We start from the raw sequence: 22,898 nt of genomic DNA on the forward strand, positions 1-22,898 counted from the left end.
TACACCAACTAGTGCTTTCCTATGCAAATAGTCCCGCTGGGACCCAGCCAAACCTGCAGTAATGTGCAGCTCAGCCTGGGTCTGTAACACAGCTTCTGCTCAGCAGGCTGACCAGGGAGGGGGGGCTGTATCCCTCCTGACTGTACTCTTCTACAATTTAGGAGCTGAGCTAGTGGACCATGCCCACTGGAAAGCTAGTGGACAGAGTGAGAGACCCCCAAGAGTATGACTCCCCTCACCCACTATCAACGCTCTTTCAGCACAGGTGAGTTTGCCACAGTAAGGAGCTGGTTTTGCCTCACTGACTGTAAGAGCAATCTAGAAACCTAGGTAAGTTACAAATATTTCACTTTACAGCTGAAATTAGGTGAGGTGAATTCCACCCTCAACAAGCAACAAACAAAAATCAACACAGTAACAATGCTGTTTCTGCTACTGCTGGTAGAATACCAAGATTTCCCCTAAATATCCTTATGCTCACCACCCACCCATAGCAGAACATGTTTTGTGTAAAATATCCTCTGTGTTGTCACACCACATCAAGTGAGGGAGTTCAGCTGGGGGGGTTATGTTTACTATGTGTGATTCAAACAGACACAGCTCAGATTTCTACAGAAAACACAGATTTCTTCTGGCTTTTCCCAGAAGCCCCTGAAACAATTGCTTAAGCGAAACAGCACATTGGAAAAGCCCAGGACTTCCGCTGAGATTGCCCACCCTGTGAAACCACAACACAGTGCCTAACAGAGAGTGAAGCTACATCAGGATTTTTTATTATTACTTCTCCACAAGCCATAACAACAAGTGAAAGCACCCTCTAAAATTGCCTTAAACCACAAATGCCGCATGAAGCTGGCATGCTAGACACAGCTTGTAAATGTGATTTAATTGTGAATGGTACAGTGAATAATCAGAGCTCAACAGCAAGCCTGATTACACATGAACACTACCCAGACTGCTCAGCATCGCTTCCCCTTCCCCGTGCTCCTTCTGGCACAGGACAACCTACAGAGACAGACACTGCAGTGCCGCCTGCAATCTCTGTTTTTATACGGCTGCTCATCCTTGGTGTGTATCAAAGCAGCTTCCAGGTAAGGATTAAGACCTCTAACCCCCCTACAGCACAAGCACTGGTGTTATCCAAACCCCACAGGACTGAAGAGGACCTGTCTAAAACAAGAAGTTGAAGGTAGCACATTGGACACAGTTGAGTGCCAATGAGTCTTTTGTGACACTGCGCTCCCAAAGTGGAGAAGATGACACAAAACATGAAATATATCAAAGATTATCTGATATTTCCATAAAATTCTGCATCCTGAAATTCCTCTATGGCTATGAGGTTTTCAAAGATGCCTGGAGAGGTGAAAATAAAACGTTTCCTTATGATTTAGGGAAGATTTGCTACTTAAAAAGTATTCTGAAAATCCATTATATGTTCCACTGAAGAAAAGGTCTGCTCTGCAGGAGCAGCGCCTGAGGGGCCATACTCACTTGGACTTGGCAACAACCAGAAGGTCTGTGAAGAGGAAAAGGTGTCGCTCCTGGGTTTGCAGACTCGTCTTCAGCTGCACGTGGCCGTCCAGGATGAACGTTCGGTTGTGGCATATGAAAGACTGCACAAGGGGCCATGCCTCTGGGCTGATGGGGGACAAGCAGCCTTCCCTGCAGAGACATAAAATAAACAGAGTAAAGGAAAGCAAATCAGCTACTCGCCTGGGAGTGAGAACCAGGCAGTGACTTCCCACAGCTGCTGCCAAAAAGTAATTCATTTGACCACATTTCAGTGAAAGGTGAGAGGGACTTACAGGGTAATTCAGCAGTCAGATTCTGACACAAAATCTGTTAGGGACTATCCTCACTGAATTTTTTACAGCCCAAGCTGTAGCATTTGGCATGGGTCGCATTTAGCAAAGGACAATAATTTAGACACAGCCCTCCCCATTTTAGCTATTTGTATTTGCTTCCCTTTGTATTGAAGTCTTAGAGAAAATATTTCATCTCCTGTAGGCTCTCCAAAAAGAGAGAGGACACATATGCATGATGAATAGATAACTGCACAACCACCTCCATCAGAATAGGACTCATACTCAGGGTTAAAAGCCATTTATAGAAATTATTCAGAACCAAGGACAAATATAAGGTGTAACTGAACCTTGCTAGAGACACACCATGCACTAGACGCAACCTGAGAAGGCTGCTCAGCCTTTCTCTCTCCCAGTACACAACCCACAAGCAATGAATTAAGCTCCTGCTGCAGGGTTTGGTTGTGTGGCTGGAGCACAACTATGCTCATCTGACGCTGCTGGGTAATCCAAACCCAACTCTGTGGGGGAAATATCAGGCTTTCTCCTAGAAGACACTTTTCTAAGTGATCTTTTCTAAGGAGGTATTGCAGCCCAAGGTGGAGACATGGTTCTTGCAAACTCTCCTGATCGACCTGTTCTACATAAAGTAGCTGAATAGTTATTGAAGCAGAAATAGGTTTTCTCTAGCATGATGGTCAGCTTACTCACCCAGATAGGATATCCCTACTTTCTGAGCCTTGCTCTAACAAACGACCATTTATATGAAGCCAAATCAAAAGAATGTGAGTGTCTGAGAGGACAACACTCCTTCTTTAGGGTTCCCTGGAAGCTTGTAGCAGGTGAGGCTCTCCCTTGGAAAGCCAGAGGCATGGCCTCAAGTTCTCACACAAAGCTGAGAGAACTGAACCTAGGTCTCCTATACCCTGGTGTACCTTAAATAATGAATTTCTGGATTAAATCCAGGAACCATCAGTATCTTTACTCATGATTTTAAAATCCAACTTTTCAATTACTGGCTTTCCCAAGAGATGTCTCCAAATGCATCATTTCCCTCTGGCCAAATGAATCAGTTCAATTTTTATTCAAATGTATTTACTTATTTTCTTCTTGTTAAAAAAAATTAAGCTAGCACTTGGCAGGATCAGCCTGGCAAGGGCAGGCTGAAGTGAACAGCTTTGCAACTCCCGTTTATTCCTGGTCCCACTGGAATGGATGACAAACACTTTTTTGGGAGAAGAAATGGAGCTTATACAGTGAAAGTCACAAAACAAATGGGAGGGAAATGAAAGAAAACAAGAGCAAGCAGAGGAAACCTTCAAAGGTCATACACCTTCTTCTACCTCTCTTAGAGCATGGACGACTCATGACCCTCCCCTCCTGCATACTTGTGGCTGGATTATGCCGGAAATTATTTGGGAAATCCTGACAACTGGGAGAGAAAGGATAAGCTCTAAGATTGGCCTACATTAGCAGGACACACTTTCACTGATGTGTAAGGAGCTGGCGAGGATCTCTATCTGCTGGGGAGAGCCTTGTTTGGCCTTGGATTCCCCTTTCCGGCTGAGAGTCTTGAGTTTTTAAAAGAATTCCTCAACTTATTTTGTCTTAAACTGTGTCTTAATCTTGTCGTTCATTACCTACCCCTTCAGGTAAGAGAGAAAGAAGAGGAATGACTTGGAGAATGAATAATGCAAACCTAAGTCATTTGATCATTCCTAAGCGGAAGGGGTGTCCAGGAGTGTGGAGGTTAAAGCAGAGGGAGGAGTTTTGTCCAGCATAACAGGGATACACACTGTGTGGCCAGCAACAGGAGCCAGGGGAACAACAAGCACCTCTCCTGTCCTGTCACTCAACTAGAAATTGCCACCTCACCAGTTCATTAACGAGTGCTAGGTAACTGGGACTCCATTTCATTAACTCCCTAGCAGCACTTGGCACAGAGACTTAAACAGAATTCAGGAATGCTGATGAGTCCACCTGTGTGAAAGCCATGCATGGTCTTTACCTCAAAGATTAAATCAGGGATATGCTCACCTGTATTTGAACCCAGTAACAACAATTGTGAAGAAAACCCTTTTCACGTTACGCTGCTGTAATCAAATCGGCAGAAGCATTCTTACAATTACAGGCTCTGGCTTTTGTGTCTCCATATAGGCAATTCTGTTTGATTATTCCTATTTGTACATTTTCTACATCATGATTCATAAGCCCAGGAGCCTCTCAAATTAAACTAAGCAAAATCTTTGTCATGTTGGCACACAAATGAAGGTGCAGTAGATTTAGTAATGCCAGCAGGGTCAAGCAAATTGAACTGCCTTTTGAGCCAGTGCCTTTCAAGCACATCTGTCATCTGAACTCTAATAAGCACCCTTACATATGCTAATATTAGACCTTACCTGATAAGCCTTATTAAAAAAAAAAAAAAGTGCCAATGTTTTCTTCAAAGTGGAAAAAAAATCAAAGCCATTAATTCAGCCAGAATCTTCTAACGCCCCAGGAACAAGGAACATGGAGGAAATTCATGTCAGCAGTGACAAAAAACGTCTTTTGGAAAGCAGGCGTTTGATCCTCTCAATTAATGTTCCATTGTTACAAGACATGAATGAAACCAAAGTGTTGTTACATTGAAGAAAATGCAGATCAGCAATATTCTCAGGCACAGGGATTTATATGAGAGAGGTATTTTTGCAGTTCAGTTTTTAATGGCTCAATGATTTTTCTGGCCATTAGATGGGTCTAATTTTGAAAAAGTGCTAAGTATGTAAATACTGATTCTTTGAAAATTCTTTTCAATAAAATTAGGCAAAACTCAGGTCAACATGGTTTCTGCTACAAATAAAAAATAAAAGTCAGTGATGTAGGGCTCTCTGCCTTCCCTGTGTTTCCCTAAACATCACTTTATGATTAAGACATGTAAAAATCCCACACAGTAACATCCTTCCATTCTGGCAGAAAAAAAGGCTGTCATCAAGCTTTGTTAAGAAGGAACTGTGAACTGATTCCTGAAAGATGGGGTTAGATGGGGATCCTGTAGAGCCAACAATCAGTCATGTTCCACTTTGTGAGGAAGCAAGGCTGACAATGATGTTTTGATGTCATTGCCATTCTAAAACTCTAGTCTTAAGTGGACATTTTTTTCTAAAAGTACTATTTTGGGGGTCAGAAATTTTCATGTGGGATTTTAACTAAGGAGAACATCTTGTAATTTGAGGATATCTACAGAGATATTCTTGAGCTATTCAGGAAAAGACTAAAATCACTGTGCTGGATGAAATTATTAGAAAGTTAATTGAAGACTTTTCTCTGGGTGTTTCCAGAATATAAATTTTTATACCTCTTATTTTTCAAATTAATCAAAATAGGCATTTTGTGCCTATTCAAAAGACACTATGATTTAAAAAAAACCACTTCAATTTTGTAAGTGAAACATATGAGGGCAAAATCTACAGTAGTCAGCCAAATACGGAAAAACGTATCTCAGCTGCATTCAGTGTGAAAGGAAATGTCAGAGCTCACTTCATTGATCCTGTATTTACCAGAAACCACAGAAACACAAAAAATACTTCTTCCCCCTGAAGAGCTTCCTTGGGGTTTCCAATAAAACCGATACCTGAATGGCATTACCCACTAAATGTTTATTCTTGGTGTTAATGGAGATGTCAGCTTTATTCTCTGTTTGTAGTGAAAACAATGAAAGAAATTATACTTTTTGAAGGAGATCTTAACAGTCCATGTTAAGTGGTTACTAAATCCATGATCCAGATGTCATTTATGCCAATAGGAAGCTTCCCCTGATTTCAGTTGATGCTGACTTCAGCCTTTCATTGATTTAGATTAAGCTCTAAGATGCCTCAGGGGAACAACCTGTTCCTAGGTAGCTAAGCTGGAATGAGCTGCTGCAGGTATCTCAGCTACATGACATCCCTCTCACAGACTGCTCATGCTCCATCCTAAACCTCACTCCATTGTTTTGGCTGTTGTTCTCTGCCAGAACTTCTCTTCACTGATGTGCTCTCTGCAGCCACAGAAGTCCACTTCCTCTTATGATGCAGCACCAGTGCTCTCCGCACAACTGATACCTATTGAAATAAAATGCCATTTCTCTTTTTAACCTCTGAAGTCCTTCTAAAGAGGTAGGTGAGAAATTCCCCTTTTCATTACAGAGCAGTGAAATGACAACTATTCAAAAGGCTGAAAGCTGAACCAGCCCAGCCAAGTGTGAGGCTGCACTTGGTCTGTCAAACACATACGTAATACCTTTCCAAATTCCTCTTACAGCGAACAACCTGGCCTACACTCATTTCACAAATATGTACTGTAGGTATAAATCCTGCATGCCTCCACTGGTGCTGAAGCTCAAGGATCAGAGGCTCTTTCCAGTTTTCATACAATCAAGCATAGAAACATAGAATATCCTGAGGTGGAAGGGACCCACGAGAATCATTCAACCATAGACCCACAGAATAGCTTGAGTCGGAAGGGACCTTTAAAGGTCATCTAGTCCAACACCCCTGCAATGAGCAGGGACACCTTCCACTACATCAGGCTGCTCAGAGCCCTGACCAACCTGACCTTGAATCTTCCTAGGCATGGGGTATCTTAACACCTCTCAAGGAAACCTTTCTTAGAGGCCACCTTTAGGTACTGGAAGGCTGTTCTAAGGTCTCTCCAGAGCTCTTCTCCAGGCTGAACAGTTCCAATTCTCTCAGCCCTTCCTCTTAGGAGAGATGTTCCATCCTAATAATCTTTCCTCTCCCTGCTCCAATAGGTTCATGTCCTTTCTGTGCTGGAGACCCCAGAACACAGAACTCCAGGTGGGGTCTCACCAGAGTGGAGTTGAGGGAGACAATCCCCTTCCTCGACCACACTGCTTTTGATGCACCCCAGGACACACTGGGCCCTCCTGGCTGCCAGGGCACTGCTGACTCATATTCAACTTGTCATTGATCAGGACCCCCAGATCCCCTTCCCCAGGGCTGCTTTCCAGCCTCTCACTCCCCAGTCAGTCCACACATCCAGGGCTGCCCCATCCCAGGTGCAGAATCCAGCACTTGCCCTTGTTATTAAACTTCATACAGTTGGTGATTGACCATGTCTCTAATTTGCCTAAGTCTCTCTGCAGGGCCTCTCTGCCTTCCAGGGAGTCAACAGCTCCTCCCAATTTGGTGTCATTGGCAAACTGATGTAAGGGTACCTTCGAGTCCTGTGTCCAAGTCATTTATGAAGACATTGAAGAGGATCTGCCTGCATGTGCAGAGCTTGCAGCTTGCAGCATAAATCTAACCTTGTTTTGGCTACAGGCTAGAGAGGCCACCAAGCAGAGCACCTGCTAACCCTCCTCGCAGTGTTCAGAGACAACAGACTGCTTTTGTATATCTCAAAGGCCAGTTTTGGATGGCTCTAAGGAATAAGTAATTTATCTTTTAGGAATAATAAAGCCAATGAACTTTCAACTTCAGCATCTCTCAGTAAAGCATTTACTTTACCATCACTGAGTCACAGCTTTGGGCTAGAGCAGCCCACTGAGAGAAGCAGGAGCTACTCACATCCTTTCAAGGCTAGTGAAAACAGCAGCTATCTGCACCATAAGAAACGTCTACAGTTCAGCCCACATTATGGATTTTTGCCAAAATGGATTATCAGTCAGGGAAAACATGTCATTTGTGACCAGCAGAGATACCCCCAATAGCAAGCCTGATCTAGCAGGTATGTTCCTCCACTTTCTTAATAGAGCTTATATTGGAAATCAGGTAACAATGCTTGTACTTTTTTTCTGTGCCTCCTACTCAGACCCTTAAGCTCCTAAAAAGTCCTGTGAGAAGGAACTTCAGTGCCAGCTTAATAGATGCTTTCTTGTATTTTTGCTAATGAGGCAGGACCTGCTAACTGGAGCTTGGAAGCCACGATGGTTTACTGCTGGAAATCCTTTAAGACATCAGACATATTACCCATATTGTGTGGCTAGAGGGTGTTTTGCACTCAGGATACTTAACTTAATAAGGTAGTGAGAACAATTCTTTAACTAACCAAAAGCAGAGCTCCAATTTGGTGTGCAAGAGGTCGCCAAATAAGGTGAGATAAGGTGGAACAAAAAACCCAACCAAATCTGTAACTCAGCAGTGAGTACTGACTCACCTTGCAGCGCTCCTTATAGTGCACCAAAGGGCAATGTTAAGATTTCAGGACTTCAACACAAATTGAATTTCATCATAAATGATAATCTGGATGTGACTTGAACTGTATTCTAGCCAACTTGACACAATGACCCCAGACTTTGTCAAAATAATCACACAAAACAGATCAATGCATTCTGTACACTTAAAGTGAGGAGTGAAAAACTGAAAGAAAGAAGAGCTTTTCCTGTACACTGAAAACAACTGCCCATGCTTGGGCCTGAACCCAGGAAAATGGAGATAGTCCTGTTCATGCTCCTGATTAATTTAGTTTCTATCATGCTGGCAGCTTATTAAAGCATATGGCTTGAGGAGTCACTCCTCAGGCTAGAACAGCCAGGAAGAGAAAGGAGGCTACAACTGCTCTACACCCATTTGTGTAGACCTACATCCAAAATTTGTCAGCAAGGGGCTTTGTCTTTGAACAACAGCTGAGGAACAAGCAAAGCCCTGTGTAGGTGCTTAATCACTTCCTCAAACCAGCTGCAGATGGAAAAGGGAAGAAACAGGGAGATACAACACAGTACTGCATAATAACACTATCTATCTGGAGATGTCCTTGTGATGGCTTCTGGCTTGACACAAACTTACAAGCTGTCTATAGATGGAGTAAGGAGCTGAAAACAGGGATGCCAACAGCCATGCCCATTTCCCATTACTTGCTCAGTCCAGCCTGCTCCATCCCCACTGCCTGTTCAGCACAACCATGCAAAGCCCTGCTGGCCTCAGGGATGAGCATTCACAGCTCCCATTGACATGAACAAGGCAACACACAGACAAGGCTCACCCACAAGGAGCAATCTGCAGCTCAGAGCCCTACTTAGACAGGCAGACATATATAGCTACAGATATATATAGAGATAGAGATATAAAATCCTCTGCATTTTTAAAGGTGCTAACTGCTCCTGTCACTGCCTCCGAACCACAACCAGTGCCCTCGGCAAGTCACCCACACGCTCAGGATCTGCCCACTTCAAATCCTCGTGATCCCAAATATGCACTTCATCTACGTTTATACAGCACTTTATTCTAATAAGTAATAATTATACTTGGAGGGTGAAAGAAAGCACAAAAAGTATCAGCTTGGTGGGTAGGAGTGTTTTCCAGGAAGGTGGTAGGTAAGATGTGGGCCAGAACAAAGTTAGTATGCAGTTGTAAACTTACACTGACTATTTATAGAAAGGACTTTAATAAACAAGCATAAAACTCTCTTAATCACATGGGCTGCCAACCCATTTCTGAAAATCTGCTGCCAATTGATCCCTGCTATGCCAAGGGAGCTTCGTTCTGAGGACGCTGGGCATGTTTGCATGTTGTTATCTTTGGTAAATCTTATGCAGTTGAAGCAGCACTTCGTGAAAACAGTGCAGCATTCCAGAAATAGCAAGTCTATTTTCTGCAGCACTCCTTTAAAGTCCCCCAGGCCATCACCGTTTCGGGTACAGTAGCTTTTGTACCATGAAACAAGTGAGATCTGATTGGTTTTTCAAAGAGCTTTAGTTACTAAGTTTTACAATGCCTGATTCTACTTCACAAGTGTTCTTTCTGGTTGCAGCTTCTTTTTTACAAGTCATGTACTTGAACAAATACGGGGCAGTCACCCCTCACCCCTGCATTTTCCCTAATGGACTGTGCCTGGGGATCTCATAGCAAGTCCTCTGACCTGGAGCACGTATCAGCCTCAGTTCACAGCCTCCAGCACAGGGCTGTCCTCACTCTACCCAGGCAAGCAGCTGGACCTGAGAAAATTATACCCAAGATCAAGCAGTGAGTCCCAATAGGGTCACAGAGACTTCAGACCAAAATGTGCTGCAACCCACTCTCCAGCACTGGCAGGGCAAGCACAAGCCTGGACAGTGGAAGGAAGATGTATATTAATTGAAATGGGGAGCAAGTTCTACTCAGATAATTACACAAATTTATGTTTTAGGGCAGAAATCAGAACTAAAACTTTTATTTATAAAATTGGATATCACTTCTCTGTTTTTAAAACCCAGCATGCACATTTTAAGGCAATATATATTGAGAAAAATATTCCAACTTAAATTATAATAGGATTCTAAAAATTGTTTTGTATCATCTCTGCATGATGTCAAAACCTTACTAAACATAATAAAAATTACAAAATCCTCACACGTTTCAGGATGGAAGCTTGGCAGCCTAACTGAAAACAAAGCTGCACTTAAGTAATTTTTACATAGCCAAAAGGACAATATTCTCTGCAGAGCAAGCATGGACTACAGCGTGGAGGCTGGAGACAGGAAACACACTTGTGGTCTGGTTTGTTTCCAAGGCTTTTTGTTTTATTTTAACAAACAGCTGCAAGGTGTTTACTCTGAAAATTTAACACAAGGACAAAATTCTCTATTGGTATAAATTAGCATCACACGTTTTGGTCATATTTTGCCTATTTCCACCAGAAAAGAATTTAGGGCAAGTTATTTAAATCCTATTGAAAAACTCTTGCAGTGTGGGTGTTCTCCAGTCCTGCTATACAGCTCTGCCAGCAGCCAACAAGTTCAAGGGGTTTTGGTCTAAGGCTCCCTGAGCAAGGGAGAGGTTTGGGAGAGGACACATTCACACGCAGAAGTCAATAAAAGCTCTCTGGCCTTTGGAAGAATCAATCCTCTGTTCACCACTGCAGTTCCCACTCATTTTTACTGACTGACATAGCAGCACCACCTTGAGTTACTCTCTCATCCCAGTTGCACCAGGGAAATGCCATTCCAGGCACTGTCTACCCAAACAGATTTCATTGTTCGGACCAAAAAAAAAAAGTCACCAAAAAAAGTGAACTTTGGGGGAAAAAAAGAAAGATAATAAAGGAAAAAATAGGAGAAAAAGTAGGATGAACGAAGGGGAAAGAAAAGGCCAAAACTTAACACCCCAGCTCTACAGTTCTGCACCATCATTGTCTGGGCTTTTTGGAGCTTCTCATGGCTTACAAGAAGCCTGGATGCACAGGCTACCTTTGCTGCTACCAACCAAGCTTCTTCCTACCCGTTCTGAGGTGACATACAGAGGAGCACTCTGGGATCTCAGGTTCACCCATGTCCTACTACAAGATCCAGTATTATTTTAGAAGGGTAACTAAAGGATATTTTATAATATACCCTATATAGTAGGATATTTAGTAGGATAACCTGAAGGGATAAGGTTTTTGTCCTACCTTAACTTTTTTGAGAAGCAGTAATTGCAATTAGGAGAATTAATCCCACTTAATCACAACTGGAACATTTAAAAGCCTGGCTCAGCTCCATTGACTTTGACTTACCTCATGGATGAAACGAAGCTTTTATTCAAAAGGGGTTTTCATATATCTTCTTGTAAAGTGTATTACAAGAGTTCAGCACAGGTCATATAACAGCCAGGAATTCTGGGTTACCAAAAATAGCTAAGACATTCTGCAGATCTCTACAGAAACAAGTAATTTAAAGCTGATGTGCACATGAGGTAAGAAGACTGGTGTGGACATCTTTAGAAATCCCTTCTGGACCACCATGAATGGCTGTCAGTGAGCCTACATGTTTCTGCCAACTCTAACATCTCCAGCTGTATGTCACACAAGCTTAGACGGGCAAGAGTAAGGCACTTGTGTGACCATGTCCTTTCAACAGGAAATGGCATTTTCTAGTTGACTGCCTGGGTTTACTGACTGTCAGTCACCTCACTCACTTAACGGGTAATACCAGTAGGCTGCTCATGGTCTCTGAAAGTTTCACTGCTCAATAGTCCTTCTCCTTTAGGCTCTGATTTTCCCATTATTGAAGAAGGTATTCGGCTAGGTAAGTTTAGATTAGATGTTAGGAAGAACTCTATACTGTGATGGCGGTTAGGCACTGGAACTGGTTGTCCAGAGAAGTTGCAGATGCCCCATCCCTGGAAGTGTTCAAGGCTAGGCTGGATGGAGAGGATACTGGCTTCAGTTTGTAAGGACCACTTCTCTAAGAGGGATGAACAACATGGGTGCCAACATACACAGGAGTATCACTTCACCTGTCCAGCTGTAACAAGAACAAATCTGGCTTTGCTTTGCCTCCAGGGCTTTAAATTGTATTTTGATACTACTACTGCAGCACAGGAATCCTTTTATCCTTTTACAGTGAAGAGATTATATGCCTGCTGCTGCCAGCTATTGCAAGCATAGTAACCCAGATTCCTTATGGACATGCATGGAGTCACATGCACCTGTTTGCTCTCCCATAACTAACTGCCTACCTATTTATTCAATGAGTTTTTCACATAGCTACTTGGTCAGGTTAGTCAGAAGCTCCTGCTCTGCCAGTGATCTGAGCTGAGGAAAAACAGCTGTTAGAGGATCGCCCACATCTCTACGCCTTAAGATGATAACTACCTGTTCAGTGCTACCAACAGTTATGCTATACTGGGATGTGCAAAAGCAAAACTCCAGAAGTCTGGTAAGCTCTCTGGGCAGCAGAACAGTGTCTAAAGAACAGAGGTACTTGAGAGGTCAGGAAGCCTCTGAGATGATGGCTTTCTGTCATGGGTTTAGAGTCTTGTTCTTGAGGCTTATTATCCTTTATTGGATCTAGCCCCCAGCACTCAAACACGTAAGAATGGGCACAGAAGATACCTAAACCCAGACTGTTATTCCCATGATGTGATTTAAACCCCTCACCAGCAGCTTTGTGCACCACGAGGACACAGCTGGACCAGCAGAAGTAATGCCATATCAGCCTGAAGGAGAGTTCAGCTGGTGTTTAACGCTGGCCCTTGTCAGAGGTGAGGGCACCAGAGGCTGCACATCAGCCTGCACATCATTAGAGCTGTTCTGCTTGTTTACACAAGATAAATGAGCACAAAGCAGTCTGAGCGAGTTGGTCTGTGATTTCCTCAGGTATGCTGCTGCCCAAACTGCTTGGCCAGACTGTCACTTGGCAGAGATTTTATTGTCTAAAATCAGCAATACACAATGGCTGGACAACAGCCGCATTCTGCCAGACCTCAAGGCCTAATCCAAAAAGTCCTTTAAATGGGCTGCAGCCAAGAGCACATGTGGACTCTGAGACATCTGGACAAGCAGAGCCCTTGCACTCATCCTGATGAGCACTGCCCCTCACTGTCTTCATGTTAAAACTGCCACAACTCTCTCCAAAAGGGAATCGGCTTAAGGCGCTGGTGTTAAAATATTAGTCCTTTATTGTAAAATTAATCCCTTATTTAAACTCCAATCCCTCCAAAACCCTGCTTCCAAGCCTTCCTTCTTGTTACCTCTAGTCCTTTCCTTTTAATAAAAAAGCAGCGTATCTCCGAAAGCCGCAGCTCATTTCGATCTCCAGATGTACAAACATCGCTATAAGCCAGTTTGTAGGTCGTAAATGAAGAACTGACGGGTTTTATCAAAAACAAACATATGCACACATACACTCACACAAAACAAAACAGAAAAAGCACAGCAGAGGGGCAGGATTGCCAATCTCCGAGTTAAAAGGCCACCTGAGGCCTCAGAAAGTTCACCTTGTTAACAGTTAATAAAACTTTATACTCAGCTATTATTATGTAAAAGTAACTTTTTTGTGCAAACACATGGTTTAAGAAAGCAATACTCCAGTGTTATAATTAGCTTTAATCAAGCACGAATTAGATACACTAGAAACTGACAACTTGTAGAATATCATCACAAGTAATTTTAATTATGTGTAGTTCCATTAAAAAGGAAGAGCATTAAACACAAAATAGCGATTAAAAAAAATTTACTATTTTTCTACAAATTCATATATGCTTACCTTACATAGGGAAACATGACATACTGAGAGGAGAAATTCAGGGAAGTTCTCATACAGAGATTCTGCTTAAGCAGAAATTCTGATTGAGCATAAAATGTTAAAACATCAAAACCTTTCATGAAATAAAAGAATCTCGGAAAAAATCCTGATCAGCTGTTTTGAGACTGAATTAAATCTAAGAATTAGACCCAGAAGCAAAGAAACTTTCATTTGCTTTGGTGACTGAGTCTCTAGGAATAGGATTTTCCCTCCTTTTTGATGACTAGCTGGAGCCAGCTGGGATGGTACCTGTCCATGTCAACTCCCAGTCTGGTTGTGAGCCTCCCTCATCCCGCTGGCGGCGTGCAGCTGCTCCGGAGGAAACTCCCACTGATCACATGTGGAAGGCACGCATGGAAACCAGCACATGCACACAGCACGGCCTTTGCCCTGCAAACTCCTGGGCGAGGCACAACCGGTCCCACGCCACCCCAGGGCTGTGCCCCATGGCGGGGTGACCCTAAGCCGTGCCCCACGAGCCACCAGCAGTGGCACCATGGGCCAGCCAGGCCATGGCGGCCCTGGCCCAGGGTGTCCCTCCTCTGCCTGGCATGGGTGGCCTCTGCCAGGGACAGGCCATCTACAGTCCACACTCCAGCAAATGCCACCATGGTGCCTGGGGGTTGTGCAAGAGCAACACCCACCTCTGCAGGGGCAGACAGGAGAGGAGGAAGGGGAGTCTCTGCATGAGGGCCTCGTCCTGCAGCAGCAGGTAAAAACGGCTGTGGCGCGTGGCCGAGGGGCCTGTGCTCCATCTCCATCGCCTCACCAGCCAAACGCACCTCACAGAGATCACACTGTGAGGCAAAATTATTCACCAACATGGAAATGACTGAAGAATGAGTGAAAATATCACAACTGAAATATCCACCTAACAAGCTGCTTACTTGCAATGAACTTTTATCCCCTTCCTCCCTGCGATGAGTTTTGCCTGAAACACCAACTACTCATCTTCCCTGTGAAAAAGAGACAGTTAAGGCTTTCTGGCAATTTACATTTATTAGAAGTCTCTATTTTTGTCTTCTTCTAGTCACATAGCTTGGATCATCCACATATCTTCTGACTAAAACCCTGAAAACACAATGTCCAAGACTCTGGGAACACTCTGTGTTTGATTCACGCCAAGTGGAATGTATTACTAGATTACACATATGATCTTCGTTATCTAGGCTATTTAGCCTTTGGCACAGGACCCCTAGAAGATGACATGCCAGAATCACTTACTGTGCACTGGAAGAAGGAAGAACAGCCTCTCTGTGAATGGCATTACCTCTATGTAAACAAGGGGAGAAAACACCGTGGAAACTTGTGAAATCTTCTGTTTTTACCTTCCACTTCTTCAGCCATAAAAGTCACATAACAAAATTGGATAGGGGTAACATTTTAGGAACTTCCTTTTCAGGTTCTTTAGGGATTTATTCATAAACTTTCTAAAAAATATCCTTTGGGGTTTGTGGTGGCCGATTGACCTGTGGTACAAGAGATAGAGAGAGTTCTTGGTAAGACAGTCTCCGGTGCCAAAGACTTACGGGTTATGGTGAGGGAAAGGAGCCTCTCCCAGGATGCCTTGTTTGGTTATGGTAATACACCTCAGTTCAGCTTCCCCAGTTGGCTCCTGGTGCTAGCCACACCCCTGTACTTAAGCTCGAGCTGTCCTGCGCTCAGGGTCATTTGCCTCTAGACCCCTTCGCAAGTTGTAGCAATAAACTGCTTTCTGTGGAACTCTAAGCAAGGACCCTTCTCAACTCCTTGCCATCGGCTTAATATTACTGGAGCCATCCCTGCGTCTGTGTGCTCATGCACGTGAGCCACAGAGCCATAGGGGACTAAGTAATAGGGGTTTTTAAAACAGCCTGTGCTTCCAGCTTACACCAAAATAACATCATAAACACACTCCATACTGTAAAAAAGAGTTGTTACATTTTCAGTATTTTAACACCTTTAATGTGCAGAGATACAGATCTATAAATGATCTTCCAGACTTAGAAATTGTGAAATTATATTTCTTAGTTTCAGCATGTAAAAATATCACTTTCAAAGATGTGTTGAGGTGTGCAATAGAAAAGGGGAAGCTGCTAGCGACTGCAGCACAGAGTTTGGCTGTCCCTGTCAGAGATGCAAGCAGAAGATTACTAATGCAGAGCAAAAACTTCAATTTTGTCACATGTGAAAATTGTTTTGAGGGACAGCAGAACAAAAGCTGAAAATTAGACTTGCAACAAGTCCTTATTATTCTGTATCAATTATTTGGGATGACAATACCTGATGCTTTAAATCCAGGCATCAGACATTTCTGTTTCAAGCACGTAATTTGTATTGCACTGAACTGTATCATTAAGTTGTGCAGGTTTCACTAAAAGACACCAAGAAAAAGTAAGAGGAAAATTACAACTGTGGAACAAGTCTGGGGACAAATATAACTAACCCAAATCCTTTGCTGATTTCATACACGTTAATGGAGTTAACAGTCGAACTTTTTTTTCTGCACCTGAATATGAGACAAGAATACCAAAAGCTTACTTTTCCAATACATTTCTACAATAACCTTGCTCAAAATGCTTCTGAAGAGTACATCTGATAATGTGGAAGAGTCTTTACATGGCTATTCATCACAATTTTGTGATGAAAAAGAAGCTGTACAGAAAAAAAGGAAGAGAAACAAGAACATGTGGCAATGGTGATCTGCATATTTTCATCTCATGGATGTAAGGGCCCAAATTCCACTATAGTATCTCTACTATTACTATGTTTCTCTTCTGCCTGCAGGTACAAGTCAAGTGAGGCGTGGATTACAGCACCATTTCCCCTTTGTGCACCACCATGCCATACAGATATCCCCAAATTCCTCTATAGGCCAAATATCATGTAACTTCTTCTATATGATTGACAAGGCAAGGCAAGATTTGTAATGAAAGCTGAATGTTCATTAAACCAAATTATATAGCTGGAGAAAAAGCTGATGAGCTTTTAAGCACGCAAGACTTTCAGACTTACTTCTCTTTCAGGACTGGGTAAGAAGACAACGGCACAAACAAGCACCTGGTTTTTCCAGCTAGATCATCTTGCCTTGCTCACATTCTTGTGTCATCACAGCAACGATAACGCTACCATCAAAAAGCCTTAGTCCTCTGAATGCCTAAATAGCCATCTCCAGATGTCACAATGGTTTCTTTGAATAAATAGCATTAATAAACTTTAAAATGCCCCAGAGTTAGTCTGTCCAAAGTGCCACTACGTTTTATGAAAGTGCCCTGTATATAAACCAGGGACACGTGACATATAAAGTGGTATAAAAATACAAACTGACTTGGCTTCTAAGTATTTCCTGCCCTTTTAAACTTTGCACTTGTTCATTAATTTCAACAAATATTGAGGTGAGCCAGCTGCTGAGGTGAGAGTGTTCAAATAAATCGCTCACAGATGTTTGTTAACTTCAGATAGGCGCTTTATTATCTACAATTCATTAATCAACCATTAACAAGTAAGTGTTATGGAGTCCCAGTATTAAGGTTCACTGCCAGAGAAGAGTAATAGATTTTGCAGACTGGCTGTGTCTATAAGAACTAAGAGCAGAGACAGGTCTGAGGTAAAACATTTGGAGGAGATTAGAAAACATAAGAAGTCATTTCGTTGCTCTTCAGCTCTCCTTCAGAGAAAGCACTTCACCAGAGTTAAGCATTTACACAACAAAACGAGTGGAAAGATCAAACTCATCCATCAGTTTGGTGATGAAGAGCAATGTGCTTTGCACAGCCAAACAAGGAAGTCAGGCACAGGTGAGAATTGCTGCTCCTGTGAACAATAATAAACACCATCCAAAGTGTCACCCTCTAAACTGAAAGACTCTGAAGCTACAGAATCACCTGCTCTGACTTCAGGGTCCTTGACTTCACCCAATACCTCTCCCAAAGGCCATAGACTTCAGTTCAAAACACAGAAGCAGCTAAATTGTTGCATGCCACAGGCAGAGTACAGACATGACTGAGGCAGCATCCATCCATGTGAAAACAGCATCGTTTGTCATGCAGGATAGGCACTGCCTTACTGCAGAACAGGGCAATGCATTCCCCTCTTTGGCCCTCTCCACCACACAGTTTCTGCCAACTGGCCTTACAAAAGAATCCTTTGACACACTAGATTTGGAAATAATTCTCATATGGGCTATACAAGCAAGACACTTTAAAGAAGGCATAAAATTCTGAGGTGAAAATGTATTGTGTATTGCACTGGGTGTCTCTCCAGCTATTTCTGATTTCTGATACTTATGGAGCAGGCAATAAAATAAATTTTAAAAGTACAATTGAAGAAAAATATTAATGTCTGAATACCAGCAGGTAAATGAATTTTGACTTCCTTATTTTTCAACTCTGATTTTTTCACAGAATACTTTCACAGGTTTCTGAAATACTGTGAAATTCTGCATGATGTCAAACAAGGTATTAATTAGATCAAAGACAAAAAACTTTCCAAAGCTCATATACTGATTAGTTAATACACCACAGAGTAGGAGAAAATATTCCTTACAAAGCCATACTTTTATTTCCCTCAATAACATTTCTTCGTAAAGAGCAATACACAGCTGGAAGCACTAACAGCCTACCAGATGGTTCACTTCTCGATAAACACGTTTTGTAAGTTTAAAGTCTAATGAACTGTAGTGCAGGGAGAAAAAAGTTATGTATGCAGAGCGGTTCAAATGGCAGGTCAGGGCTGGGGCTGGACAGGGGACTAGCTCCACAGAAACTTCCATTTCTATGGCGGCTTTACATTGCAGAAGGGAGGGAGAGAGGGAGGAAGGATGGCTGATTCTGGCAGAAGACAAGGGCAAAAAAGGCTGAATGCTTAACACCCACATATTCAGCCCCACAAGTGCTAATACCGGACAGGGGAAGGCTGTGATCACCAGATCCTGGCCCACAGCATTGTCCTGAACCAGCAGGTGTTTCCAGAGCCCTGGAGAGCCTGTACCATGCAGCAGGCAATGACAGAAAAAACTTAACCAAAATTAAATTGTGCAATTCTACAACTGCAATCCTGAGTTATGCCAGACAATGTGTAAGTGTCCAAGGCAATGAGCATTCATCCATCTTCTTCTGCCCATTCCATCTCCGCAGCAGGCAATCACAGCCAGTCACAAACTGTTCACAACTGAGCAGCCCAAATGCCACATGCCCGGCTGCAAATTGAAGGGCAGCCCTGCCCACCCAGTCAAGTATGAACAGCTCAGTGTGGCAGCACTGAGGAAACCCCCTCTAGGAGATCAGCTGGTGCCTGGGCTGGTTCTGTTACATCTTTCAGCAGGCTTTATAGCCATGCAACTACTGAGGAGCCTGAATTGTGTTCAACAATCTGGTGTGGACAATAGTTCAAAAATATTTCAAGTTTTGGGCTGAGAAACTGCAAAACAGTATAGCCAGCAAAACTCACTGACTCACCTTGAGGCCGATCTAGATCTGCTGAGTGCTTTGACAAAGATCAAAGATGGTGCAGACTGGCGTCTTTGGGCCAAACTCTTCATTTTCTGATTGGAAAGAGAAACAAAATGAAATCACGGATGAGATTCGGAACAGTAACTGCATGCATACACAAACTCCAATTTCAGACCATGGGAAAAAGGAGAACTTGTTGCCCTCAGCAACCCTGGAGGGGGAAAATATCACATGGTAAGAAAATCAGGAGCATGACCAGAAAGCCCATATAAGGAAAAGCTGAAAATTAGTGTCTACACACAGATACTTGAGGTACACTGCACAAATGAAATAAACACCTAGAGCTGGTCCTCAACCACTTTTTGTCCCTTAGTAATTTATTGTACTATAATTTATCATATATTCAGGCAGTGGTTTAAATTTCAAGCACTTCATACATTTCCGCATCAGATCTGACATTCACCGTAAATTAAGGTTTGGATTCTACCCACCCGACCTTACATTCTACATTGGGCTACCCTTTTTAAACAAATCTTTAGAGATGACAGCATTTTCCTTCCCTACTGATCTATCTGGAGCATTATATCTTGCCCCTCAGTAGTCAATGATGACATTTTTTTCATTCCTGATTATGTCTGAGAAAAATAAGATAGTGAGAGGCAGGACAGTTGTTAGCACAGAACTAGGAAGAGAATGAGAAAAAGGAAACACTCAAAGACAGAGAACACCGCAGGGAAAAAAAAAGACAAAGCACAAGGAAGAGATTAAAATGTCAGTAGCTAACAAGGGAAGATGGATTTCCATTCAGTGAACACTACAATAAAAATACTGAGCAAATAAATAGCACCATTTTCCCTAGAGGTAGAAATTTTCAAAAGCACCCACAGGAGACAAAACCACACATTTCCCTGAACTCAAATGTATTCATCACGATGTATTCACTCTCCCTCGTGCCGCCAGAAGCAGGACTGAGTAGTCCTGGCCCTAACCCTGGAGGGCTGCCTTGAACCGGTTGTGCAGCCTGCTGCCAAAGGTGCATGACCTCTCCTCTCACTGACCCTCCACCAGAAGGGTGACTGTTACCTTATTTAGCTCAAATACTTTTCAGAACAAACTGGTGAACAAAAGAACCGGGGTCAAACTCCTCCTGACACCCTGACAGGACAAAATCCAGTGCTGCAGTGGTACCTTAACACCACCCTGGACACCACTGAGAGCTCACAAACAGGTGAACCTTTGACAGTCATGAAGTCTCTGTTCTCAGCTAATCACAAAGCATGACTCTCTTCCTTCGTACTAAAAATAACCACTTACTACCAGGACAAATATGTTAAGACAGTCAGATCAACTGATTCTTCTGCCAGTGTATGTGCTGGATGTGACACACATTTTGTTTGGGAAGGTGCACAGTGTGCTCCCCTCGGAGAAACTGAACTGTACATATTTTACTTGCTTTTGACAAGTGCATTTCTTCTACTCACTGCAGTCCATCTGTTATTGTGTCATTTTTTTGGTTCTCTCTTTATTGATGTAGAGCATGCTTGTTTGTTTTGTCAGATACTCAGTTACAGCTATTGTGCAATTGTTATAAATTCAACTGTGTAATTTCAATTCACCTTTAAAAATTATCCCCTCCTCCCTATTTTATCAATAACCTTCCCAAGACTAATAAATTAAGTCTGGGAACATTTAGCTGTCTCCCATTGGACTGTAACCGGATAATAACAGATTACTAATAAAAGAGATGCCCATTTTTAATAGTTTTTAAATAAATAAATAAATACAATAAATTGTGCTAGTGAATTAAATCTGTTTGTCTTACTGCTAGCAAATCTGAAAAGCTGTTAGAGGTTTTAAAAGTAGCATACCTGCAGACACAAAGACAAAAAGAGATCTGTGTAACAATGCGCTGTAACATTGCTACAGAATACCAGCCACACATGTCACACAACAGGCAGATTTCAGGAGTTTATATAAAGCATCAACTCCCAGCAGGAAATTTACTGCAATTTACTCATTACTGGGCAGGTGGCTTTTGGGGGGTAAAAACTGGAGCATCTAAGCTTCTGAAAATGCAGTGGAAGTTTGGTTACATTTTCAAAGCAATCTTCAGGTCTGAAAAGAAAGCCACTGCAAAAAAATGCAGCATTTTAAAATCTATGGCAACTACAGCATTTTTTTTTTTCATGCTTGGGTTAGCAGTGCTGAATAGTGCCTGTGCCAGCAAGATTCTCGTCTTGACTTAAATGTCTGAAGACCAAAGTAAAGTCTAGACTACAGCAAGTTTAGTAAGAGTTCAAATAACTAGCAGAGATAATCCTCGTCGGCAGGGATCCCACAGGTCTGTGATGCAGCCTCTCTGAACCTGTTGAGAGCAAGACCTGTTCAAGCAGGCTGCTCTGGGCCACCTCCAGTCCAGGTCTATGTTACCTCCAAGGATGAGATTCCACAGCCTCTCTGGGCAAACTCTTAGCATAGCTACTAAGCAAATCCTAACACAAAAAAAAAATAGCGCCTCAAAACATAAAAAGATCACTGATGAGGAAAGGAAAATTTTCACAGCAATACTGAAGTGAGTCAGGTCAGCTGTATGCAAATAAACACATTACACAGAGACATTGACTACAGACAGAAAGAGGTGGTTTATTTTCATTTCGCTACATGCAGAGTTTGGGAAGAGAAAATAAGTGACCATCATGACAACTTGAATTGATTTACTTTGAGAAGGGAGAGGATAAATTCACGTTTGGTTAAGCTGGATGTTGCCTGCTATCCTCATTTTTATTGCCTTTATATATGCAATATATATGCAAGGATGGCAATGTGGAGAAGAAGAGATACATCCTAAACAGCTGTAGTGAGAGCAGATGTTTGGGAGGAAAAGGAGATGCACTGATCAATTATCTAAGCATGGAACACAGAGAAGCATTTCTCAACATGTGTCCCACATCATTACCTCCCATTTTTTCATGTAAATATTAGAAAGGTCAATACAGAGAGAAATCCTCATACTTGCTGGCTGAGTCACAGCCATGTGAAATGTATCATAAAATCAGTATCTATAATGAGTGTTTACAGTGTTCCAGATGCAAAGATGATAATCTTGTGTCAGTCAGGAAAAAGCAGAGTTATTTCTGTCTTCCTTACATTCAAAAGTCTGAGTTCCTGCCCCCTTCCCACCAATTCAGGTTTTACTTCATACTTTCTGCATTTCTGGTTGTGATTGTCTTGACTGCTTTTCAACAGAAACATAAGGTTTTGCATTTCCAGTTGTTGGACTGGTGGTAGCATCTGGCCAGTTTCTCATCTGGTATATAAAGTCATAGGCCTGTAGATTGCAAAAGAATGAATTTACACAGATATCGATCAGACCTACAATCTGACACACTGTTTTGTAAACTGTGATGGTAGGCGGTTTATGAGCAGATCAGCCCACCATGCTGAGGACAGAAAGCTTGCAAACCATCACTGAAAATATGCTCATTCCTCTGGAATCAGAATCAGAACCCCTATGGATTACAGTAAACCTTGCACAAGTATCTCACAAGTCATCAGCTAGAGGAAAAAGTATTCCTGGCTGCCAGTATTCAGCGAATTTTGCCTCACAGTTGAAGTAGATGATGATACTATATGAAATTTATATAAATTAATATATTGCCAAGTTACAATGTTGATTTCCACTGTGGAAAAGGTAACACATGATGA

General features: G+C 42.4%; 1 protein-coding gene across 4 annotated transcripts in view; it reads right to left on the reverse strand.

Annotated features, from left to right (window-relative positions):
* The window catches only part of ARHGAP20 (Rho GTPase activating protein 20), a 59,724-nt gene that overhangs the window by 30,239 nt on the left and 6,587 nt on the right, over positions 1–22,898 (reverse strand). For all 4 annotated transcript variants that reach the window (XM_042023869.1, XM_042023871.1, XM_042023870.1 and 1 more), the window contains 2 exons: positions 19,200–19,285; positions 1,492–1,662 (listed from right to left, as the gene is read on the reverse strand). In XM_042023869.1, coding sequence (XP_041879803.1) covers positions 1,492–1,662; positions 19,200–19,285 — 257 coding nt within the window. Of the gene's footprint in view, positions 1–1,491; positions 1,663–19,199; positions 19,286–22,898 lie in introns of those variants that run through there.

The sequence above is a fragment of the Corvus kubaryi genome, unplaced genomic scaffold (genome assembly GCF_017639235.1).
Source record: "Corvus kubaryi isolate FWS band 111438036 unplaced genomic scaffold, C.kubaryi_AGA036_p1.0 37256, whole genome shotgun sequence".
In the NCBI taxonomy this organism is placed as follows: domain Eukaryota; kingdom Metazoa; phylum Chordata; class Aves; order Passeriformes; family Corvidae; genus Corvus; species Corvus kubaryi.